A 26,742-nucleotide genomic window follows, 5' to 3' on the forward strand; every position below is an offset into this window, starting at 1 on the left:
GTCTTTGAGGGAAACATCATGCAAAAATATTTGTTATAAGGTCTAATACATTTTTAAACAAGACAGTCTTCTGCATTTTTTAAATAATTTATTGCTTTCTGTCAGTGAATGCAGGCTGGATGATGGAAAAGTGACACTGTGTTTATAACAGTGCAGCAATGGTAACAGGATAAACATTTGTATAAAATCATGGCTGTCTGTAAACAACACAAATAGACTGAAGTCTCAGAAACAAAATTAATTTGAAGGTCCAACAATGAAGGTAATGCTTATTTGCTCTAATTAATAATAACAATAAACATATTTCATTTCAAAGCATATGGCAGCATGACAAATGTCATCATGCTAAATCAATGCACAGTTTGTTGTTAACGAGTATATATGTAAAGAACCTGTCTAGCTGCATTTATTATGAGGTTTTACATCATTTGAATAACAAGAAATAAGTGCTGAAACAACTGTCAGTACAGGCGGTCTGTGGTAAATTATTTTCACGATGAGCTTTCATATGACACACAGTTGACTTGCAAGTTGTCTCACAACAAATTCCAACTGGTCGTAGCCCTGCTAGCTATTAGCTAGCCAATTTGTTCAGAATTCAGATGAATTCCTCCAAACTGTGCAGAAAGCCCAGTTTGGTATTCAAACACCAACTGGTCCACAGTAATTAAACCAAAATTGCATTTTAAAGGTGGAAGGCAGTTCAAGAAGCTCCAAATTGACCAAGAAAAACAAAGAACTAAGGAAACTTGGTATATCTTGTGCATTTCATACATTGTTTTGGATTTAGAAACATTCGCATGAAAACGTTAGCACTGGATGTAACAAAGGTATATTTTAAAACAAAGCACAGACATCTAATTTGTGATATATGTTTAGCATCAAAAGCACATATTCAATTTCAGGTATGAGGATATGTACTCTATAAAACTGAAAGTCACTTCATCCGGTATCCTGCACCAGAATTAAGTGACAGCACAGATTCCATGTCCCTTTGAAGCATGTTCTGTTCTTGGCAAAATACAGTCCAGTGTCTGTTTGGCTAAGTGTGTGTCCTATGTGTCTCGCACCTCCGCCTTCATCTGATCAATCTCCATTTCCTCTTTCGTACAGCAAAGCTCTGGGTTCCCTGTACCAAAGTCCAGCACTTGCAAGTTGACCAGGTGTGCGAAAGCACTCTCATCCACCGAGCTCTCAGGCAGGCGGTTAGACCTTTGAACCAAAAACAGAGTAGTACAACGCATGTTATCCACATTTAACAACTTATCCACATACTGTAGCTTTCTGAAAGCAATTACTCGTTATATTAGTCATGTGTAGACCTGTAATCAACCTGGGGATAATTTCAACAACAGAAGAAAGTGGCGTGTTGGTCTTTGCACAGGTCTATTAGATTACTTCACAGATTAATCTCGGGCTTTAGTGGCTCAGCGAGGCTAACAGCAAAAGTTTGAATGCTCCATGGGGTAGATCAGTCATAGGTAGAAGCTGCCCTAGGATATTCATGAATGGGCCCATATGTCTTGTTCAATGGCTTTTACTTTGAACACTTTTCCTTTAATTTAACAGGCAAGCACTGAATGCAGCATCAAAACAAAAGTGTCACTGCATGAGATTATATATATATATACATATATATGTGTATCTATATATATATATATATATATATATATATATATATATATACACACATATATATATATATATATATATATATATATATATATATATATATATATGTGTGTATATATATACATACACATATATATATATATATATATGTGTATGTATATATATACATACACATATATATATGTATATATATATATATATACACATATATATATATATATGTATATATATATACATATAGGTATATATATATATATATATGTATGTATATATATACATACATATATATGTATATATATACACATATATGTATATATATATGTATATACATATATATGTATATATATACATATATATATATATATATATATATATACATATATATATATATCCAAATGATAACCAGGAATTCCAAGATCAAGCTTCCAAAGACAGCTGACATAATTACTTCACATTGTCCTCTGATGCTAGTATTCTGGAATTCTGGGGGTTTTCTGCAAGGAGGGTTGCATGTGTGTGTGTGTGTGTGTGTGTGTGTGTGTGTGTGTGTGTGTGTGTGTGTGTGTGCGCGCACGTGAATGGGGGGGGGGGGGGCTGTGTAGCTGATTTTTAAAGAATCATAAACATCACAAACACAACAAGTTGGGAAGGGTCAAAGTCCATAAACATCAGCCATAAATCAGCAAGGTCGAGGTCACTGAAACCCAAACACAATAAAAGCCTTGAGCGCACACGTCCCAACCCTCTTAACTCTTGTCCAGCCTCTGCTTTCAGCTGCAGGGCTTCTGGGTATAAGCCTGCACTATGGGGAATAAACCAAAGTAGAACGTTTTCTATGTACACAAGTTAGTGGAGATGGAGAGATTAGACACCGCACTGCGGTACTCTATAAAATTAAGTCCGAATGGTCAGTGGATGGGACATCTTTTATTAGAAATTAACTGGGGCGCAGAGAAGGATTCTGACTAAATCATTTTTTATGATCAAAACATATTTTACACAAAATCACGAGTGTTTAAAACATCAGACTTGTACAACAGCTTCACAGCAGAAACGACACCAAGTTAAACACCTACAACTAACACCCCTTTACCAGCGCCGTATAATAACGTTTCATCTGAACATCTACTAGAGCAGGGGTGTCAAAGATGCGGCACGCGGGCCGGATCCGGCCCGCAAGCGGGTTAAATCCGGCCCGCGAGATGGTTGTGTAAACTTTATTTTCATACTTTACAATGTAGAGTGAAAATAAACTTATCTTTGTGAGCAAGTTTTCTCTGTAATGAGTATAAATAAAACAAAGCTGCGCTCAAGACTCATACAAGAACTTGAATCACATCCTGAAGTTGGCCGCCACTCAGGATGTGACTTCTGATGTTGATGTGCTGGTGAAAGCTAAAAGATGTAAAGTAAAATGAGTCAAATATACTTTAAGTGCTGCATGAAACTGATCTTGCCATGTGATCTGTAAGCTCTTTGAATCACTAAGGAATGTTTTATTTGTTGATTTTTTTTTTTTTTCAAAATTTCAAGTACACTTCAGGTGTTGTACTTGTACTACACAGTCCTCAGGCTCCAGCCTTGTTTTATATTGATTGTATTAAAACAAAGAAAACAATCTGAAGTTTTTTTTTATTTACCGGTCCGGCCCACTTGGGACTAGATTTCCCTCAATGTGGCCCCTGAGCTAAAATGAGTTCAGAGGGTGTGAGTGCAGCTCTACAGACCGTCCCCACTGACACCACAGAAACCTTTAAACTACTACAGACCCTAGCGGCAGTAGCTCTGGAGTAACGTGGCTATGAGTTACACACCACAGGCTACATATCCCAGATGAAGAAACCCAAAGTAACATGAGGAGAAATCAACCAGCTCTCTGAATATCAGGAAGGCGCAACGTGAAGAACAACGTTTAAAGATACAACTGCTGCTCCTCGAAACTGAGGGTGCTTAAATGTTTTAATTTTGTTCAACCGAAGGAAAACGATTCTAAAATCATCATAAAGGAAGATTGTGTGTCCCTCACCTCAGGAAAATACCTTTGATGTTTGGCGTGCCTTCAAAAGCGGAAGCAGGAACACTGGAAATGCGATTGCTCTGTAGGTAAAGGTACTCCAGAGACTCGGGTAAGTCAGATGGTATGTGTGTGAGCCAGTTTCCAGAGAGATCCAGTGTCTGAAATCAAAACTTAATAGTAAATAAAACATATTAACATAAAGATATAGGCTAACCAACAACCTGTCTCCAAAGCTAAGCAGGACACGGAAGGCTTCTGTCATTTCTATGGGTAAATATTGCTTTCTCTCACCACATAGCTAACATTTTATCTGTGTACTAGGTGCATAACAAATGGCCATAGTGATGACAATTCTGACAGACAAAGCTCTGACTCATTCACTCATTGTGACATTTCATAAGTTCATGCAGAGGACGAGGACTACATAACAAGCCACCTAGCTTAGCATGACCATCGTCTTTCCAAGCCACTCACCGTGAGCGCTCTGAGTTCCATCCAGGCTCCTGGGTACACTGAGTTGAGTTTTAATTGGTTGTCACTCAGCATCAACCTTTGAAGCTTCTCCATGCCTGTCAGGGCTCCATCTGGTATTGAGCTGAGCTGATTGTTCTTGATTTCAAGAACTTGCAGACTTCGAGGGAGACCCACTGGCACCGTCTGGAGGGCATTCCCAGACAGGTCAAGAGTTTCCAGCATTCGCAGCTTCCTGAATGCATCACGGTGTACCTTAGCACTCGTGAGCTTGTTGTAGCTGAGATTCAACTCTGTCAGGGTGTAAAGTAAGGCCAAGTCATTTCGACCAATCTCAGAAATAAAGTTGTGGAGAAGCATAAGTGTCTTAGCGCGTCGAGGCAAGCCCCTGGGAACGCGTTCCAACAAGTTATTGTACAAGTGGAGAGTGTGCAACTTCTTCAAGCCCTAAGGAAAACACAGATCACATGCAAATAAGAGACTGTATATGTTGCCAGATATTCAAGTATGTGTGTGTGTGTGCGTGTGTGTGTGTGTGTGTGTGTGTGTATGTATATATATATATATATATATATATATATATATATATATATATATATATATATATATATATACATATACCATACCGTAAATCCTCTAATATTGGCCTGTATTCAATTAACGGCCGGGTCTCATATTTCGGCCGGTGTCGGAGTCGGCGGAGGAGAATAATGGCCGGTATTTTACTGTGGCCGGGTGGAATGTGGTAACAAGCAAGTACGGGGGGCGGTTGTGTCATCCGTCTCACTTTTGATTTGCCAGTGATAGACCGTGAGGGTAACTTTAACCGTGCGGAGACGAAGAGGAGGCGAAAATTTGATATCAAGTTCAAAGAAAACGTGCTGATTATGCTGCAGAACACTCTGGGGAGCAGTAGCAGGGGTTGTATGAACTAGTCACTAGTCGACTTCACCGCTCTATAGTGACTGACACGCAATCGTTCATGTCGGCTCATTTCCTTTAATGTTTTCTGTCTTTTATTTGCGCCTGATGCGTTTCGCTGCTGTGGAGCGAGGCGCATCACCTTGTCCTCTGACTCACCGATCACTGATGCGGCCGGCGAGCAGCTCACACCCCGCTGTTTTTGTGGTCGGTAGATCTTTTAGAACTGCAGTTCAAAGGTAACTCATAAGGTGAATATATATGAACCCAGGTAGCAGTTTTTCTTTAGGATTGAGAGGAGATGCAGGAAGATAATAAACAGGCAGGACAGAAAAATAGTCAAATAAAAACAAGTTAGTTTTTGTACCTGCTGGTTGCAACAAACAGACACCATTGAAGGTAATCAGAAGTGAGGAACAGAAAATGAAATAATTATTTTAATGTTTAGAGCAGCAGGAACACTGAGAGGCTGCAGGCGCATCAGTGAGTTTACGGCCGCTGCGCAGGGGGAGGGGGGAGAGGGCTGAAGCAGAAACTACCGTTGTTAAAAGAAATGTGTTTAACTTTGAAAATGTGGGCGCAATTTTAATTGTCAAAAACTCCAGTGAACCATTAGTTCATTTTGCTCAAATAGAAATAGAGGCCTGCCTCTAATTCTGACCCTCCTTCCAATAAAGGCCTGGAGCTTTATGAGCTTGAGTCAAATACAGGCCCGGGCCTGTATTAGAGGATTTACGGTATACAAACGTATATATAGTACCTGGAAGGCTGTTGGATGAATAGAACGAGAACGGAGTTTATTATTGTGTAGGAGCAGGTATTCCAGATTCCTCACAGAGGTGAGGGCATCTCCAGGGATGCGTTGAATGTCATTCTTCTCCAGGTGAAGTAACACAAGGTTGCGAGGCAGACCCTTGGGAACAACACTGAGGTTGTTGTTGGACAGATCGAGATATTCAAGACTACTCAGTTGGCTGCGGGGGTAAAGACAAAGAAAATCAGATCCAGTATTGGTTAAAGAGGAAGATTTTTTACAGCTTTATATTTGAGTAAATCAAATTAAATGTTGCATTTGAACAGAGAGATGCTGAAAACACTGCCCAAAAACAAATAAATAAATAAATAAATTGCCTGTATTTGTTGTAACACCTTCTAGAGTTATGCGACTCCCCAAGACATTCTACAACACAATCAGTCATTCACCCATCCACACGCTGGTGGTGAGAAGCAGGGAAGCCACAGCTGACAGAAAGGAGGCTGCATTGTACAGGCACCACCGTTCCTTCCGACTACCGCCAGCAGGAAACTGTCTTGCCAATTGACACGATTGCAACAGAGCGGAGCACAAACCTTCAACCCTCCGGTTACAGGGCAGACACCTAACTCCTTTGCCACCGTCACCTAATAAAAACCTATATAAAATTGTGTTGATCCTAACAATATTTTTTTAAGTTAAGGATTATAATGTTAAAGGTCTAAATACTGTCTCCAGACCCCCACCCCTAACCCTTAAATATTCTAAATAAGATTAATCAAATTATTAGATCACAAACTATTCATTGTGCGTTAGCCATCTTGATCTCTCACTCCACCGTACTCATCATGGAGTGTGTCATGACTGAACACTAGTCCCTCATTTGAAAAGAAAATGAAATAACAAAATGTGAAGAACACTGAGAATTTAGAGAAAAATGCATTTGAAATATTGCAGCACAGATGTCAAAAAGACCAAACACAAGCTTGTAAAAATCTGATTTCTGCTTACTGGATTAAAGAGCTAAACCCCTCAAACCAGGGCTGTGAGGGAACATTATGTGCACCAACTTTCCGCAGTCACACACAACATGTTCACGAGCAGCCTGCACTGCAACTCACAGGTCTGATGGCTGTGAAGTTGGAGTCTTGGTAGAAGAAGAAAAATAAGAAAATATCATTTCTATAGCGCCTCTCAAGATAAAAATCACGAGGCGCTTCACAAAAACAAAAAAAATGTTAAAATATAAAAAAGCATTTAGAAAATGTTTAAAAATATATTTAAAATGAGCAAAAATAGGCAATTGGGATTTAAGAGAAAAAATGTAAAGAAAGAGAGAGAGAGTGAACAGGAAAGAGGGAAATCAGTGGATCCTGAGGAAGGTGGAATAGGTGGGGAGAGCAGAATAAAGAGAGAGAGGTGAAGAAGGTCATACAAAAGCCAGCTTGAACAAGTGAGTCTTCAGCTGCTTTTTAAAGGAGACCACTGAGTCCACTGATCTCAGGCTCAGGGGGAGAGAGGTCCAGAGTCTGGGGGCAACAGCAGCAGATGATTTGTCACCTTTGACCTTTAGCCTGGTGCTGCACAACCAGTAGGCTTTGATCACTGGACCTCAGGGACCTGCTGGGGGTGTAGGGACTGAGAAGATCACCTCTGTAAGATGGTGCTTGTCCATGTAAGGCCCTATAGACCAGAACCAGGATCTTGAAATGAACCTTGAAGTTGACTGGCAGCCAGTGAAGCTGGAGGAGAAGTGGGGTGATGTGGGTGTGTTTGGAGGACTTGGTCAGAAGCCGAGCACAGGCGTTCTGAACCACCTGTAGACGGTTCAGGGAGGTTCTGCTCAGACACGTGAAAAGAGAGTTACAGTAGTCTAAGCGTGAGGAGATGAAGGTGTGGAGAACTGTCTCAAGTTCAGAGCGGGACAGAATGGGACTCAGCTTAGCAATGTTCCTGAGATGGAAGAAGGAAGAGCGAACAAGAGAACTGACATGAGAATCCAGGGTGAGAGCTGGGTCAAAGGTCACACCAAGATTCCTGACAGAAGGTTTGGTGTGAGAAGCAAGCTGACCAAGAGAGTCTCTGACTTTGGGAACCAGCTTGTCTGGGGCACAGATGAGGATCTCAGTCTTATCTTCATTCAGCTGAAGAAAGCTCCCAGCCATCCAGGTTTTGATAGAGTCTAAGCAGGTGTGTAACAGCTGCAGCTTAGACATCTCATGAGGCTTAAAGGATGCACCTTCCACTAACTCCTGTACACAATTGTGTGTATGCATGAGTACTGACATAATTATTTCATTGCAGATAGGAATGTGCAAGAGGATAATGGGACAGGACTGGATAAACCATCTTCCTGCTCTCTTTTTCAATGCCTTTTGTAATGATTTACAATTTTTGTTTTGCTGGAAATTTTAAGTTGATGACATGTTTGTGTTTTCCAGCACTTGATGCGTTGTAATTTTAAGTAATCTAAACGAATTAAATAAAATCAAACTTTGGTGTTTTATCTCCACAAACAACATACGCCTGAAGGAATCATGTTGTGTTTTGGTGTTGCTAATGCTGATGGTTAGCTTCTATAGCCAAGATGTGCTCTGCTGTTTCCTGGATGCTAAACTAACAGCAGCCTTCCCCGTCACGTTAGGCGAGTCCAAAAAACTCCTGCAAAAAAGCATGTTAGATCTGTCAGGCTTTTCTGAGTTTATATCAGAAGTTAATGCAGGAATTTGGGGTAGAATTGTCACAATCGTCATGTTCAGCCTGCATGTCAAACTCAGAGTAACTGATCATTTTATAAAATTACAAGCAAACCTAGAAAGTTCCTTAAGACATTTTTGAAAGCGCCTGCCCAACGTCACCCCAAATGCGTCACCTCAAAACCAAGATATTGTGGTGACGTTGGGGTGAGCGCTCCACAATCTGGTTATTGGGGTGATCACCATAAAATCGTGATATTTGGGTGATGTTTTGGGTGATCACTCAGCATGATAAACTACACTTCGCACAGCGGAGCCGATCGTTTTTATGTAACATTTGTGGGGATGCACACTCCATATGTGTGTGTGTGTGTGTGTGTGTGTGTGTGTGTGTGTGTGTGTGTGTGTGTGTGTGTGTGTGTGTGTGTGTGTGTGTGTGTGTGTGTGTGTGTGTGTGTGTGTCTGCTCTGTCTTCTCGATCCCCAGTGAGTCGTGGAGGATGGCTGCTTATACTGAGCCAGGATTCTCTGGAGGTTTCTTCCTGTTAAAAGGGAGTTTTCCTCTCCACTGTCGCTTTATGCTTGCTTAGTATGAGGATTGCTGTAAAGTCACTGACACTAGTCAGTGACTTGATGCAATTTGCTGGGTTCCTTATATAGGAAACATTATTTCTGATTGGCTTAATGAACTGACCTGAATTGGAATGTTTATTATGTGAAGTGCCTTGAGACGACTCTTGTCGTGATTTGGCGCTATATAAATAAACTTGAATTGAATTGAATTGAATATCAAGAGATCATGTTTTCCAGTGAAGAAGAGTAATTGGCTGCACAGGTACATCAGAGTTTTAACTGGCTAGGCAGACTGAGACATGCACACACCCAAAATGAAAAATATTTCTATGTTTTATTTTTATTTTTTGCTAATAATTTCGCCATGGTAAATTGAAAAGCTTGGAAAAGTAATAGCACACCTTCCACGACCGAGCCACTTGTTTTGATGTACAGTTTATGGGGGCGCACACTGCCGTTTGAGCCGCATTAATGACTGCTAAATAATTATAATAAAGAGAACAAATCCTCTGGTGAATATCAAGAGCCCAGCTTGCAGCTTGCTTGCCCAGGGCAGCTGTGGCTACCAGGGATGTGTATTTTTGAAATTCTGGCGATACAATACATATCACGATACAGGGGAGATGATACGATATATCGCGATATATTGCGATACATTCAGTCAGACGTTACAAGCTAATTTTTTTACTGAATTTATTGTAAGAATGTTCAATAAACAGTCCAAACTGATACGTAACATGTTTAACATGAGGTATCTGACCCGTGATGGAGGGATTTACAGTTCAATGGTGGAAACAATACCCGTTGCACACTGCTGCCAACTAGCGGGTGGCGATTGAATTGCACAAAACGAAAAGAAAATACACAAAAGTTTGCATGTATATTATTTCAAGAATTAGATATACAGCTTTTGAATATCGATGTAATAATTGCAGGAAAAAATATCACGATATATTGCCATATCGATATTTTCTTACATCCCTAGTGGCTACATTGCAGCTCATCATCAGCAGATCAGTTGGTGGCAGCTCGTCCACAGGGGGGCACTAAGGCATTAAGGGAGAAAAAAAATCTACTTATTGTAATAGCCAAGCCTTTTTTGTTTGTTTTGTGAATCTTTCCTCCCCCCTTCTTTTGTATTTCACTGTGGTGCTGTTCCAGGGGAGCTGTCCTTTCAGCACCATACTCAATGGCGGCCTGGCAGTCTGAGTCCCGCCTCCTTCTACACTTCCTGTGTCCGCCCTGACGCACCCAGCTGAACACAATCACAATCAGAGGCAGGGGAAGAGGATTACAGCAGTATAATGGACATTTTAGAGCAGACCATTGGAGAGCAAATAGACTGATCTGCCTTTTCTCCAGCCTTGTTTCTCCTCTGCAGGCTTTATAATTCCATGAATGAGTGTTTAATATTGCCGGTGTAGCTGTGATAGGGTGCGTCCCCATTATAGTCCCAGGGGTGTCTGTGGTTGGCCCTCTCCACTGTCGCTACATGCTTTCTCAGTGGCCTAGTGGTAGAGTGTCGTGTTCACAGACTTCTGAGGAAGGGGAACTACGCTGAGCGCGTTGGTGCTGGAGCTCCCGTTTATCTGGCTGCTGTTCTGGAGTATCTCACTGCTGAGATTCTGGAGCTGGCCGGAAACGCTGCTCGCGATAACAAGAAGACCAGGATCATTCCCCGACACCTTCAACTGGCTGTCCGTAATGACGAGGAGCTAAACAAACTGTTGGGCGGTGTGACGATCGCTCAAGGCGGCGTGCTGCCCAACATCCAGGCCGTTCTTCTGCCCAAAAAGACCGAGAAACCCGCCAAGACCAAGTAAAAGTCCTGCAATAAACTACCACAAGTGTCCGCCCTGAGACCTGGTCGGGTCATACCAAAGACTTTGAAAAAATGGGACCCAATGCCTCTCTGCTTGACACTCAGCATTAAGGGGTTGGATTGGGGGTTAAACCACCAAATAGTTCCTGAGCGCGGCTGTATCTGCAGCTCACCGCTCCCCCAGGGGATGGGTCAAATGCGGAGAATAAATTTCGCACACACACACACCTGTGTGTGTGACAACTAATGGGACTTTAACTTTAACTTTACTATAAGGATTGCTATAAAGACACTGACACTAGGCAGTGACTCGATGCAATATATAAGAAACCTTTTTACTGACCGGCTTAACGAACTGAACTGTGTTGGAATGTTTACTTTGTGAAGTGCCTTGCGCTTACTCTTTTTGTGATTTGGTGAAATCTCTCAAATTCATTTTTTCTGTCAATATGGGGTGCTGTGTGTGCATTAGTGAGGAAAAAGTTTATGTAATTGATTTTAGCAAATGGCTGGAATTTAACAGGGTGAAAAATTGACAGGGGTCTGAATACTTTCCGTACTCACTGTATGATGAAAGTGTTTGTAAGAATAAATATTATTCCAAAAGAACGCCAAACTGCTTGTATTTTTTTGGGATACGTGAGTTATCCAGTTAGGGCTTTAGAGAGGGCTCGTTGCCACAAGTTCAATGTGCTACATTTCTTAAGGAGGGCTGCAATCTCGCAGACGTAAACAGTTGCCGGGTGTCGAGTGAGTGCGGGTCGACGTTTGGACAGTTGTGGTGCTGGTGGTTATTTTTATAATCATGGGGAGGGACTGGAGTGTGAAGTTGCAGGGGTTAGTGGAAGGTGCATCCTCGGTCTTGTGGGTGGGAGGTTTTAATGCTCACAGTAGGAAGTGGGGCAGCCATAGGACAAATGAGACTGGTGAGGTTTTAGAGGAAATTATGGAAGACTGTGGGTTGGCGGTGCTAAATGCCGGGGGGCCCACTTGGTGTGGGGGATGGGCGGGGCTTATCTTTTCTGGATTTAATGATTGTTTCGTTAAATCCAACAATTCCAAAATATTGGAAAAAAGTTGTGTCATATCAACTAATTACTTTTCTGGAACTACACAAGAGTTTCAACAAATTCCAATCTGGAAAGTTTGTGAAACGGCACGTGGGGGCGTGTGCCATGGAATCCTTACCGGATCGCCCATGCTCCGCATCAGCCTCAACCAGAGCTTCTACACGCTTCCCTGGTAAACATCCGCTCCCTCCACAACAATAGCTTTATTCTTAATGATATCTTCACCTCTCACTTGTTAGATTTCCTCCTGCTGACTGAAACTTGGATTAAGCCAGGAGAAAATAGTGCTTTTACTGAACTGCTCCCCCCAGAATACTCCTATTTTAATTCTCCCAGACTATCTGACAAAGGTGTGTGTGTGTGTGTGTGTGTGTGTGTGTGTGTGTGTGTGTGTGTGTGTGTGTGTGTGTGTGTGTGTGTGTGTGTGTGTGTGTGTGTGTGCGCGTGTGTGTGTGTGTGTGCGCGTGTGTGTGTGTGTGTGTGTGTGTGTGTGTGTGTGTGTGTGTGTGTGTGTGTGTGTGTGTGTGTGTGTGTGTGTGTGTGGCTCACACACAGCAAATTAATAAAATAATGATGTTCAGAGTCTCCAAAAGGAAAGCAGCTCATGCCCGCCTTTGTTTACCTTATAATGGCGGACACCATGGACTTTTCAACGCGTATTAAACGCCGCCCCTGAGAAGTCCCTCGGATTTATATGTGAGCACTGCACCGCCCGTTCGAGACCGAACTCACGCCATCCAGCCTGACCAAACCCCGACCGTGCCAAAGCTAATGTGTGAGTGCCATTAGTGATCTACAAAGGCCTTTCTGTTACCCTTACAGGCATAGAGGCCACAGGCCTCTCTGACCACTTCTTTATAAACTTTGACGTAGCTATTCCCCAGTCTGCTAATCCTCCAGTTCTGTAGAACTTAACGAGCTGCTGAACAGGTGGTTCAGATTTTGGAGCAAGTAACCAACTATAACTTGCTGGATGGAGGCTCTTTATGGACCAGGACCAGGGTTGGGGGACCCCGTCTGATGAGATGTTTATCTGGGATTAAAGGCTAGTAGGCTTAACACCTGTATCACCCAACTTTACTTTTGAAGTATTGTTTACATGTTGAGAATGTGTTTATCAATGATGTTCATGAATGTGATTTTTGTCCAACCTGAAAGTCTCATTGTCCATCCCTTCATTGCTGAGCAGATTGTTCTGGAGGTACAATTCTCTGAGGTTGTGTAAACTGTCAAAGACTCCAGGTGGGATTTTCTCCAACTTGTTACTCTGTAACAGAAAGAAAGATTTTATTTTATCTATTTATCTTCATGTAAAAATATTATTATACCCCTAATATATATATATATATTAGGGGTGCTCCAATTGATCGGTCACAGATAATTATCGGCCGATTTTCCTGCAAAAGTGTGTGATCTGTGATTGCCGATCACTGCCTTTCATTTCCGATCTGGCACTGGCGCTTACTCTTCCCGGCCGGTAGTTCACCCTTCCGCTTCTCCCCGCTTAGTGCGCATGCGCGTGGCGGCAAACCCGCAAAGACAAACATGTCTGCCGTGTGGAACTTCTTTGCGGTGTGCGAGAGTGATATTAAGTTTGCGTCTTGCAACACTTGCAACGAAAACATACCCCGCGGAGGAGGCACTTCAAAAAAATTCAACACCACGAATTTGATCCGACATTTAAAGACTAAACACTTGGCGGAGCATGGTGAGTTTTTGAGGCTCACCGCAGACAATGAAAAGAAGCCTGCTAATGCTAATGCAGCCACAGTCAGACGGCAGCTAACGCAGCCGACGCTTGGAAACACTCGCCCATTTGAGCGTGACAGTCAAAATGCTAAGCAAATTACCCGTAAAATCATCGAGTTTATTGGACTAGACGACCAGCCTTTTTCAGTTGTGGAAGACGCCGAATTCCGCCGACTACTAACCCACTTGGAACCTCGCTACATGCTACCGGGACGTAAATATTTCGCCGACGTAGCCCTTCCAGAGCTCCACCAGACAGTGTATTCTTTCATCGAGGGACTCCTTAAAGAAAGCGTCTCATCCTCTGTGAGTTTCACAAGTGACATTTGGAGCTCAGATGTCGGTCCTGTGTCAATGCTGAGCTTAACAGCTCACTGGATGCATCTGAATGTATCCTTGGTTACTTAATTTGATTTAGGCGGTGATGTGAGATACTGACTTTTTTTGCACTATTTGTAGCCTAAAGAGAGCCTTAATGTTTTCAATTTCTTATAAATTGTTACTGATATTACATAATTTGAAGTGAAGTAAAACCATGTTTTTTCTGAATTAATATGTAACACATGCATTAGAACTCACCATAGCTAAATGAACAATTTACAGCCAATCTATGTAATTGGTATCGGTAATCAGCTGATCGGCCATGATCGGCCTCTTGGATGATCGGCAGATTAAAACCTGATCGGAGCATCCCTAATATATATATATATATATATATATATATATATATATATATATATATATATATACTTATACTTATATATATATATATATATATATATATATATATATATATATATATATGTATATTTCATTGTTGCTGATCATTAATAGAACAACGGAAATGTTATCTTGTGTATAATTCTTATTCTTAAATCTTATTTTGTTCAAAGGTACGTTTCAGTTGCAGCTCAGAGACCTTTAGATGAAGGCGATGAAGACTGGAGGGCAGGTTACCAGGAACAACCCGCAGGAAGTTGCTGGACATGGTGAGAATCTCCAGGTTGTCAGAAGCATTAAACATGTGATCAGGAAGTCCTGCATCGGTCAGTTTGTTGTTATGAAGATACACAGACCTGGATGGAGGTCAAGACACGAAAGTGTTAGTAAATCAAACATTAGCTACCTTTGATAAATTTACACAAACACACACCTTAGTTTTGGTTTCTGCCCAAAAGTATATGGGTAGATCCTTATGAGCTGATTAGCAGCGAAATCGGCACTAACTAAAGAAGAAGGAAGGATCACTGGAGCAGAAGTAAGCTGCAAAAAAACAAACAAACAAAAAGTAAAAATAACAAGTGAGACTCCTATTTTAAAACTGTAATTATTTAGTTTGAACATTTTTAAATGGCATCTTTGGTAGCAGTTTCTTGTGAATTTTCTGATAAAGTTTTGTCAGAGAGAGTGTATCAGAATCTAGTAGCAGGATCTTGTTAATACTATTACTCTGGCATATACTTGTTATTTCAAGATAGTTGCTGTGGTCTGTAGTGTGAATGAACGCCTTGTGAGTGTTTTTCTGAGGGAAAAAGCTCTAGTAGTTATTTTGCACGAAGTAGAAGTTAAACAAGAAACCAACAGGATTTGGAATCCTATTCATTCATTTTGATGATATTCAAATATCTCGCCTCTTATTGGCTAACAGCAGTGCAACTCCTCCACTGCCTCCATTCACTGTCACATTGATGTTATCTCCAGTGATGGGAATGAAAGTGTTAAAAGGTAATGACACTTCTAATGGAGTTAGCTTTTTCAGTGATGCGTAATCAAAATAATCATCGTCTCCGGCGTTACGCCATTTCCACTGCTGATGCAGAGTGGATGAGTTATTGTGATTCTTGAAGCTGTTAATATCTGACCAGAAGCTAAAGGGGTGGATGTTTGCATCCAAGCACAACACGGCCAGTGAGCAACGAGGAAGACGCGACCACCGACAGCAGGACTGCCCACATAAGGAAGATCTGCTCACCTGTTCACCGCTCAGACATCAGTTTATTCCTGCTACCTGGGATCAGTTAGTATTCCTGATCCATTCCTTAGTCCCTCCGTAACACCAACTCTTTCAGGATACGACTAGAGCACTCAGGTGAATAAACTGCGTACCATTAACACCCAGCATTAGAACATTTCCATTTGTGTCTAAACTAAGTTTGCAAATTTATAACATCGATCAGATTTGTGTCTTTTATTTGTGTTTAAATTATTTGTTCTTTTGAAGCGCCTCGTGGGTTTTATCTTGAGAGGCGATGTATAAAAAATTGTTTCTTCTTGCTATTTGAATGTCATTTGAAGGATTTTTATTTATAGATATACTGTTACTGGATTAGTAAAAGAAATGCCAATAAGATGCAGTTATATGTAGTTTACAAACCAAAAACTGCCAACATTTACCTCTAAAAGTTAAGTTAAAGTCCCATTAGTTGTCACACACACAGGTGTGTGTGCGAAATTTATTCTCCGCATTTGACCCTTCCCCTGGGGGAGCGGTGAGCTGCAGACAAGCCGCGCTCGGGAACCATTTGGTGGTTTAACCCCCCACTCCAACCCCCTTAATGCTGAGTGTCAAGCAGGGAGGCATTGGGTCCCATTTTTTCAAAGTCTTTGGTATGACCCGACCAGGAATCGAACCCCTGATCTCCCAGTCTCAGGGCGGACACTCTACCACTAGGCCACTGAGAAAGGTAAAACGAAGAGATTATATTCAAGAGTCTCGATGTAAAATGTCATCTATGGCCAGAAACAAAGTGTTTAATACAGATGTGGATGAGAAGGGTATGGGGTTAGGGTTGGGGTGGGGGACACAAACCCTACTGTCCTGACCCAAACCAATGATAATAATATTGTTTCTTGTCCTACCCTGAACTTGCAAATGCATTTATGGAAGAATGGTCAAAGATTCCCATAAACACACTCATTCTGGAAAGACTTCCCAGAACAGTTGGAGCGTCACAGTTGCAAAAAGTGGGCATATTTGACACTAGTACTATGGGATGTCTTCAAAGTTGTGTGAAGGCAGATTTTACAACACATTTTAAAATAAGGTGCAGCTTATTGGATGGCCGGGGCTCAAATCCCTTAGGAATTCCTAACACTTCTGCTGACACCATCCAGGGAGAAACTGTCTAGCGAAACAATGCCTTGTCCAAATAATATCCCAGAGTCCAGTCAGATGTTTCATGGATTAGACCGTCTAAATCCAGTATCTATCTCAATCTATAAAGTCCAAATCTTTTACTTACAGGCCATTAACTACCACAGCAAATATAATACTTATCTGAACTGTTGCCAAAGCAGAAAAATAAGCTGAGGTCAATGTTTCTTTGCAGTCTATATAGAAAGCAGGGACGTATAGATGTTCGTTTTGAGCTTTCTACTTGTGGTGTGTGCATTGATCCTTTAGAACCCAAACCCCTTTGAAGTTGAAAACAGATTGTAATAAATACATCAAAATGTAGGAAAAATAAATGTATAAAATAAAGAAGAAGGAATCATTTCCAATATATGCATAGATGGAATGCCACTTGGGGTTTTCAGACTTGAATATTTGACTCAAGAGGCAATTTTGCAGATGTTTGAAATGGGTTGTGACACCGGCATCACCACGGGTTAGGGTTAATGCAGGCTGGGTGTCTCTGAGGCTTAGTGACCTCTTTAATATCCTCTGTTCTTCTTATGCCCTGTTTGTCCCTATGAAGGCTCAGTCAAATCAGTCCATCTTTTCTCTTTTTAGCATCAGACACAATATCTTAGTCCAGTATGTGACTCACCTTGTTATTTGCCAAATATAAATAAGCCAACTTTTCAAGTGTCTCAAAGCCCTCGTCCTCAAGACCTACAAAAAAATTAATAAAAACAAAAAACATTAAATTGTGAGTGAATATAGACGGACTTGCTGTTATGCACACAAGCAACCTTTATTTTAACTTTGTGTGCACGAGTGAATTGACTGTTTTTTGGGGGGGTTTCACTTTGAATGAGATGCTTTTTAAAAAGTAAAATGTTATTTTTAATGTTAGAGGGAATGGACGATAACATGATCATTAAGGTAAACAGATCTAGAGGTTACAAAGCTCCTAAAGGCGACTTTGGACCAGATTGAATACATGGGCAGAACACAAAATAGAACCACTCAGAGACCTAGCCTCGAATAAACATTTGACAAATCTTATCACCGTTAAATGCAAAACACACCAATACCTGTTGATGAGACCAACAGAACAGCATCCTCTGCAAAGTGCAGAGACAAAACACTATCATCTGTCTCTTGTATATGCTTGATCAACATAACAGCTGCCACTAAACGGTGCCCTCTGAAGATTTTCTCTCTGTGTATATGCACTTGGTAAAATGATCATGTCTGCAACTTCCTTTCCATTTGAAGACCAAGTTTATGAGTTGTGTTTTGCAGACCCTACCGTCTGTGGTGAGCCAGTTGTTCTGAAGGTTAAGAGTCTCAAGCTGATGCAGATGGGAAATGTGCTCCACTGTTATCTGTTTTATCTTGTTATTCTAGTAAAGGACAAAAAATAACCCATAAATATCCATGCACGTTCTTTCAGGGCTAAATAGCGAGTTGTGGATGTCTAGTGGTGTCTCTGTCTCTGTGCAAAAGACCTGCAGAGAAAGCTGTTTGGTGTTTTCAGACAATTCTTCAGGGAACTCGGTGAGGTCAAGTCCTGCACAGTCCACTGATCCCTCGGTGGAGCAGCTGCACTCGGATGGGCATGCGATTGGTTCAACTGCGGTGTTGTCAGCTTCCTTTGCCGGCTCTTCCTCCTCTTCTTCTGGTTGGACAGGAATCTGGCAATGCACCAACATCCAGGCCAAGACCATCACACTTAAGGCCTGCAGGATGGAATGCTTTGGAAAGTCCATGTCCAGCTACACAAACACATTAACAGCAGATGTAAACAAGAGGTAAAGTGATAAACTGTTTTCTTCTAGCGTGATGTTTTTCTGACTCTGTCTTTTTTCAACTAAACTAGAAGAAAGGAGGAATTTAGGGTCGCTTTTACAACTATTTGGGCAAAATATTCAAACAAAACTAGAGCTATAAATTTGGTATTGGAGTTTATGGTTCGGGAACACTTTACAGTAAGTGTCCCTTTATTAACATTACTTAGTGCACTATTAAGCATTAATAAACAAAGGATCCCTTTAACATTCCTGATATTGTTAACTATTCAGTGTCCTTAAGGCTAGTACAAAGGGATGGGGGGGGGGTGTCTGCATGGTAATGCATTAGTATCAACATTGATATTAAGCAGTTGTTAATACTTTATTTAATAGTTTATTAATGCTTAAGAAAGTAGTAATTAATGTTAGTAAATGGACCCTTACTGTTGAACCCCTATAGTTGTTAAAGTTTAATAAATATGAACAAGAAACCTTTAAACTGTACATAATTTATAGTATCAATCAATCAATCAATCAAAGCTTTATTTATAAAGCGCCTTCCGCAACCCTGTCAGGAAGCCCAAAGCGCTGAACATGGTACAGTTGTAAGTAATCATAATGAATAAATCAACAATAAAAGAAATTCAAATTACAAAATACAAATTACAATGGACAGAATTTCTAGACGCAGCCGTGGTGTGGAGTGTGTCGAGTTTGGTGGCAGGAGAATCTCGTCTCTGCTTTTTGCGGATGATGTGGTCCTCCTAGCTTCATCCAGCTCTGACCTTCAGCTCTTGCTGGGTAGGTTCGCGGCCGAATGTGAAGCGGCTGGGATGAGGATCAGCACCTCCAAATCTGAGACCATGGTTCTCGACCGGAAAAGGGTGGCTTGCCACCTCCGGGTCGGGGGAGAGGTCCTACCTCAAGTGGAGGAGTTTAAGTATCTCGGGGTCTTGTTCACGAGTGAGGGTAGGAGGGATCGGGAGATCGACAGGCGGATTGGTTCGGCGTCTGCAGTGATGCGGACGCTGAGCCGATCTGTCGTGGGGAAGAGGGAGCTGAGCCAGAAAGCCAGGCTCTCGATTTACCGGTCGATCTACGTCCCAATCCTCACCTATGGTCATGAGCTTTGGGTAATGACCGAAAGAACGAGATCGCGGATACAAGTGGCCGAAATGAGTTTCCTCCGTAGGGTGGCCGGGCTCAGCCTTAGAGATAGGGTGAGGAGCTCGGACATTCGGGAGGGACTCGGAGTAGAACCGCTGCTCCTCCGGATCGAAAGGAGCCAGTTGAGGTGGTTTGGGCATCTGGTCAGGATGCCTCCTGGACGCCTCCCCGGGGAGGTGTTTCGGGCATGTCCTGCCGGCAGAAGGCCCCCGGGTCGACCCAGGACACGTTGGAGAGGTTACATCTCCAATCTGGTCCGGGAACGCCTTGGGGTCCTGCCGGAGGAGCTGGTGGACAAGGCCGGGGAGAGGACGGCCTGGAGCTCCCTAGTTGGGATGCTGCCCCCGCGACCCGGACCCGGATAAGCGGAGGAAGACGAAGACGAAGACGAAATTACAAAATACAAAATGGAAATAACAAGATAGATGAAACATTCCGGTAAAATACAAATGTGTATTGGGATAGGCAGGTGTGGAAAAAATATGCTGTAAGCAAAGAATGCTTTCAGAAATATAAATACTAAATGTTTATTTTTTTATCAATTTATAAAATGCAAAACATCCTCAGAGCTGACGCTGATGGTGGCGTCACTTCCTACTCCGTTTATCTGCGGGCAGCAGAGGCAATATTACAAAAGAAGAACAATCACCCATGACAGCATTATCCAAAAATGAACAGATAATTATTCTACCGGCAGACAAAGGAAGAACCACAGTGGTAATGGACAAAGAATAGCCACTGCCCCCGCAAACTGCAAAACAAAACTACGGAAACGCTACGTAGACGACGTACTGGCAATCATACCAAAAGGACAAACAGAAACACTAACACAACACTTGAATAACATTGATGACACAGGCAACATAAAATTCACATATGAGACAGAAACAGGTGGCAGCATAGCATTTATGGACATGAAAATAAGCAGGCAGACCAACGGGACCCTAAACATAAACACATATAGAAAACCAACACACACAGACCAATACTTATTATGGACATCAGAACACCCTACCAAACACAAAATATCAGTAATCAGAACATTATGTCACAGAGCAAACATAGTAACAGAAGAGAGGGACCGCGAACAAGAGGACAAACACATTCAACACACTAAAGACCTGCGGATACCCGACATGGGCAATAAACGAAGAAAAACAACAAACAGAAAGAAAAGAACAACCTAAGCGAAGAAGCAGAAACCCAGAAAGACAAGAACCAAAACCAGTGATAACCTCACCATACATCAAAGGCATAACAGAAAAAATAAGAGCAACAATGAAAACACAACATAAACACACCAACAAAACCATACACAACAGTTTAAAACAGACTAGTGCACCCAAAAGACAAGATACCAGCTGGACTTAAATGTGGAGTCATTTACGAAATCCCATGCAAACTCTGCAATGAAACATACATAGGAGAAACCGGACGCCAACTCAACACAAACAATAGAACATAGAAAGGAGTGCGAGAAAGAAACAAAGTCAAAAACACACAAGAGCAGCAAAACACGAAGCGGAAAGCACAATAAAGAAGTCAGCCGTAACAGATCACTGTCACTGAGGGCGACAACGTCCTCTGCTGCCCGCAGATAAATGAAGTAGGAAGTGACGCCACCGTCAGCTCTGAGGATGTTTTGCAGTCGGCAAACGAAACGTTAGCAAGGTAAAGAGACACCTTTCCTGTGTTTTAAAAAGAATCAAAAATGGAATTAGAAACTAGAAACAGTAAGAACACACCAAAGATGTTCTGTAAATTTGTATGTAACTATCTGTGTAACTGAGTAATTTAGTGACTGTAAAGTTTGCTGCCTCTTGGCCAGGACTCCCTTGAAAATGAGGTTTTTTATCTCAATGGGACCTTTCTGGTTAAATAAAGAGTAAATACACTCAACAAAAATATAAACGCAACACCTTTGTTTCTGCTCCGATTTTTCATGAGATGGACTTAAAGATCTAAAATTCATTCCAGATACACAATATTACCATTTCTCTCAAACAGTGTTCACAAATCAGTCTAAATGTGTGATAGTGAGCACCTGTGCTTTGCTGAGATAATCCATCCAACCTCACAGGTGTGCCACATCAAGATGCTGATCCAACATCATGAGTAGTGCACAGGTGTACCTTAGACTGCCCACAATAAAAGGCCACCCTGGAATGTGCAGTTTTGTCTCACAGCAAAATGCCACAGAAGCCACAAGCATTGAGGTAGAGTGCAATTGGCATGCTGACAGCAGGAATGTCAACCAGATCTGTTGCTCGTGCATTGAATGTTCATTTCTCCACCATAAGCCGTCTCCAAAGGCGTTTCAGAGAATATGGCAGTACATCCAATCGGCCTCACAACCGCAGACGACGTGTAACCAGCGGTCAATGGACAATCAGGCGGGGTACACCCTGGACAGAGAGCCAGTCCATCGCAGGGCAACACAGAGACACACAGGACAAACAATCAGACACACACACTCACACCTAAGGACAATTTAGACAGACCAATTAACCTAACAGTCATGATTTTTTGGACTGTGGGAGGAAGCCGGAGTACCCGGAGAGAACCCACACATGCACAGGGAGAACTTGCAAACTCCATGCAGAAAGATCCCAGGCTGGGAAGCGAACCCAGGAACTTCTTGCTGCAACCACTTGCTCTAACCACTGCACAGCCGCAGGTTTGACTCCTGGCAGAAAATGCTGCTGTTCTTGGGCACAATGTTTCAGATGTTTGTGCTTATTCATAAAACAACAGTTCAGATTGCCTTTTCTTCTTGGAGTTTCTGAATGGCATCCCCAAAGAGCTGTCGGGGCTTTCATTGTTCTAATTCTCTCTAAAAGCATGGATTTTCTGTTTCTGACTGAAATTTGGCAGCAAACATCTGATTATTCTGGTCTGATTGAACTTTGCCTGAGTGGTTATTCTTTTCTTAGCCAGCCCCGGGGTTCTGGTCATGGTGGAGGACTAGCTGTTGTTTTCAGAGACCATCTTCCATGTAGCTCTACAACCTCTGGTCACTTTGCTTCCTTTGAACTGCAGCTGATTAAAGTCGGGCGTAAGGACCGTTCTACTGTGCTGTGGTCTATCGTCAACCTGGTCCAAACAGTTCTTTCCTTCAGGAGTTTAGTGACTTTCTATCCTCCACTGTGAAGCTGTCCAGACTGGTGATTGTTGGTGACTTAAACATCCACGTTGATGATCCCTCCGATCTGTTTGCCATGAATTTCTCCAGCCTTATGGACTCCTTCGGTTTTACCCAGCATGTTTCTGGCCCCACACACACCAGGGGGCACACTCTAGACCTTGTTTTTACCCTGAGTCTAAATGTTGACAGTGTTCGTCCTGAGGGCGTTTATATTTCAGATCACCATTGCATTTTCTTTAACTTGTCAGTTTCTGCGTCCCCACCTCCTGCTCGCCGTATGGTTAGTTCTCGTTTTCTTAATGAGAACACAGCAACATAGCAATTTTTCGGCTGCTTTTGATCCACCCTGTTCTTCTGATAACGACCCAGATTCCTTAACTTCTCAGTTTAACGTGCACTGCTTCTCCATTCTGGACAACATCTGTCCTGTCAGATCCAGATCAGTTCCTGCGGTGAACCCTACTCCCTGGTTTAATGACAGCCTTCTCAGCCTAAAGCGCCAATGCAGAAAAATTGAGCGCTTGTGGAAGAAAACCCATCTCCACGTCCATCTGCTGCACCTAAAGGATCTTCTGACATCCTTTAACTCTGCAGTCAGAGACGTGAGGGTTTCCTATTTCTCCAACCTGGTGTCCCAGAGCAAAGGGAACCCCAAGGTGCTGTTTAACAACATCAGCAGCATCGTCTCTCCTGCCACTCCTACAGCCTCCATCCACTCTGTTACAGACTGTGAAAACTTTCTGTCTTTCTTTGTGGACAAAGTCAATAAGGTTAGATCTAGCATCTCTCCTTCAGCCTTATCGCTGCCTCTCCCGACTCCAACCAGGCCCATCATCCTAGATAGCTTTGCTCCTGTTTCTTTGCCTGAGTTAACCAAACTAGTTAACTCTATGAAGACCTCTGCATGCCCCCTCGACATCTTACCCTCATCTTTGTTTAAAAGTGCTTTTCAGTCCATCGGTCCCAGCGTGCTCTCTATAATTAATGCTTCTCTGGTTTCTGGTCAGGTTCCTGCTTACTTTAAGAATGCTGTAATCCACCCGCTTCTTAAAAAACCGAGTCTTGATGCCTCTCTCCATAGCAGCTTCAGACCCATCTCTAAACTTCCGTTCATCTCCAAGATCTTGGAAAAGGTTGTGGCTAAACAACTCACAGCTGCTCTTGATGAACATAACATCTATGATAGCTTCCAGTCAGGTTTTCGTAGAGCTCATTCTACTGAAACAGCTCTTCTTAGGGTCTCTAATGACCTTCTGACTCACAGTGATGCAGGGGACTGTTCTGTTCTGGTCCTGCTGGACCTGACTGCAGCCTTTGACACTGTTGACCATCACCTGCTACTGGAGAGGCTGAGAGACTGGGTAGGCCTATCAGGATCTGCTCTGAGTGGTTCTCCTCTTATCTTTCTGAGCGCTCCTTTTCTGTGGCCGTCTCCAAGTTTAGGTCCTCCACCACCTCTCTTACCCATGGTGTCCCACAAGGTTCTGTGCTGGGGCCTCTGCTCTTCCTCCTCCATCTGCTTCCTCTTCAGCACATCCTGAGCTCCTTCAAAGGAATCTCCTACCATCTTTATGCAGATGACATCCAACTGTACATCTCCTTTAAGCCCCATGAGATGTCTAAGCTGCAGCTGTTACACACCTGCTTAGACTCAGCTGAATGAAGATAAGACTGAGATCCTCATCTGTGCCCCAGACAAGCTGGTTCCCAAAGTCAGAGACTCTCTTGGTCAGCTTGCTTCTCACACCAAACCTTCCGTCAGGAATCTTGGCGTGACCTTTGACCCAGCTCTCACCCTTGATTCTCTTGTCAGTTCTCTTGTTCGCTCTTCCTTCTTCCATCTCAGGAACATTGCAAAGCTGAGTCCCATTCTGTCCCGCTCTGAACTTGAGAAAGTTATCCACTCCTTCATCTCCTCACACTTAGACTACTGTAACTCTCTTTTCACGTGTCTGAGCAGAACCTCCCTGAACCGTCTACAGGTGGTTCAGAACGCCTGTGCTCGGCTTCTGACCAAGTCCTCCAAACACACCCACATCACCCCGCTTCTCCTCCAGCTTCAACTTCAGGGTTCATTTCAAGATCCTGGTTCTGGTCTATAGGGCCTTACATGGACAAGCACCATCTTACATTGGTGATCTTCTTAGTCCCTACACCCCCAGCAGGTCCCTGAGGTCCAGTGATCAAAGCCTACTGGTTGTGCAGCACCAGGCTAAAGACCAAAGGTGACAGATCATCTGCTGCTGTCGCCCCCAGACTCTGGACCTCTCTCCCCCTGAGCCTGAGATCAGTGGACTCAGTGGTATCCTTTAAAAAGCAGCTGAAGACTCACTTGTTCAAGCTGGCTTTTGTATGACCTTCTTCACCTCTCTCTCTTTATTCTGCTCTCCCCACCTATTCCACCTTCTTCAGGATCCACCGATTTCCCTCTTTCCTATTCACTCTCTCTTTAACATTTTTTAATCACAATTGTCTTATTTTTTTGCTCATTTGAAATATATTTTTAACCATTTTCTAAATGCTTTTTTATATTTTTACTTTTTTTTTTTTTGTGAAGCGCCTCGTGATTTTTATCTTGAGAGGTGCTATAGAAATGATATTTTCTTCTTCTCCTTCTTCTTCTTCTTCTTCTTCTTCTTCTTCTTCTTCTTCTTCTTCTAATTACTCATGTGGATTGTGACATGATCACTGTGTGATTGGGAAACACAACCTCACTGATCACAACCTGAGTGGTGTTTTGTTATTGAGCATTTGTGCTAGGCATGCTTTGTTCACATCCATAGATTAGTTTGTCAGTGTGCCTGGCACCAAGCCGCTAAGTCAAAGGATGATGCATTTTTTGATCAGACTAACAAACTCGTGTCAACTCAGCACCACCTGGTGCACACATGAATCCTGTGATGCCAAAGGATGCCAGACCTGGTAATCCATAACGAGTCACGAGAGTGAACTAGGAGCACCTGGCAGGGGTCTCTGTCAACGAGTTCTTTAGTTCACATCCCTGGAAAATGTTCCCTCATCCTAATCCTAATGGGCTCTGTTCAGCACATTGAATGCATGTGCAGGCACCAGAAGGTTGCTGGTGCCTGCACATGCCAACGAGTGGAAAACCCATTGGTAGCTTTCATTTTTGTTTTCTCAAGAACAATTCAATTTTCCTTTAAAACGCTCTAAAAACAAAAATCCAAACGTTCAACCTTTACAGCTTTTCATTAAAGTGTGAGGAGAAATTGTGTGGAAAGCATTCACTCAAGTGTGTGTAGGACACAGAGACATGCAAGAACTTTATACTGCAGCATGCACACACCCACGCCGAACGCACTTATTACACAACTCTAAAACAAACATCGTAGCATCTGGGGGTCAAAGAGAAGTTTAAATCTATCTCTAAGTAAACAACCTTACCCTAGCTCATAGTCTGCAGATATGAAGTGAAAATGGTTCTGGCTTGTAGAGATCCCTTACATTTTCTAATGCTCTTTACAAGGAGCAGACACTGTGTGTTGGCTCAGCTGCACTATTTAACTGACTGGATTGTCTAACACATACCAGTAATGTCACGCTTAGATGAATTATGTTAGCACTAAAAATGCACCCTGTAACGTAAGACACACTTGTAAAGCATGCAGCAGTAAGGTTTGCACAAAAAGCAACATTCAGTTTCAATTTGTACTTTACCCCTTCGGATCAACATTCGCTGAAAAGCACTGAAGTGCAATGTTCGGTTCCAACGTAGGCTGTCCCATGGCAGGCAAGTAGTCACACGGCCACACCAGACACTCTCCAGATGTGAAGTGGGAGAGGGAAGGTTAAATGGAAGAAAGACA

General features: G+C 42.4%; 2 protein-coding genes across 4 annotated transcripts; one reads left to right on the forward strand and one right to left on the reverse strand.

Annotated features, from left to right (window-relative positions):
- Positions 1–71: 71 nt before the first annotated feature.
- On the reverse strand, positions 72–26,742 carry podn (podocan). Of its 3 annotated transcripts, none has more exons than XM_015962287.3 (11): positions 26,594–26,742; positions 18,322–18,588; positions 18,123–18,216; positions 17,475–17,539; positions 14,858–14,967; positions 14,624–14,780; positions 13,107–13,222; positions 5,802–6,015; positions 4,124–4,567; positions 3,672–3,807; positions 72–1,212 (listed from the first exon to the last, which is right to left on the reverse strand). In XM_015962287.3, exons 2-11 carry the CDS (start codon positions 18,580–18,582, stop codon positions 1,079–1,081), a joined length of 1,731 nt encoding a protein of 576 aa, XP_015817773.3. In that variant the 5' UTR covers positions 18,583–18,588; positions 26,594–26,742; the 3' UTR covers positions 72–1,078. The 3 variants fall into 3 exon arrangements, with proteins under 3 accessions (XP_015817773.3, XP_015817771.1, XP_015817772.1); XM_015962285.3 differs by having other exon boundaries at positions 3,659–3,807; XM_015962286.3 differs by lacking the exon at positions 26,594–26,742 and adding an exon at positions 26,321–26,578 and having other exon boundaries at positions 3,659–3,807.
- Positions 6,202–10,992, forward strand: LOC107387423 (histone H2A-like). Its single transcript, XM_015962391.3, has 2 exons — positions 6,202–6,261; positions 10,515–10,992. The coding sequence occupies exons 1-2, from the start codon at positions 6,202–6,204 to the stop codon at positions 10,884–10,886; spliced, it is 432 nt and encodes a 143-aa protein (XP_015817877.1). The 3' UTR covers positions 10,887–10,992.

This window comes from Nothobranchius furzeri, chromosome 16 (assembly GCF_043380555.1).
Source record: "Nothobranchius furzeri strain GRZ-AD chromosome 16, NfurGRZ-RIMD1, whole genome shotgun sequence".
Classification (NCBI taxonomy): domain Eukaryota; kingdom Metazoa; phylum Chordata; class Actinopteri; order Cyprinodontiformes; family Nothobranchiidae; genus Nothobranchius; species Nothobranchius furzeri.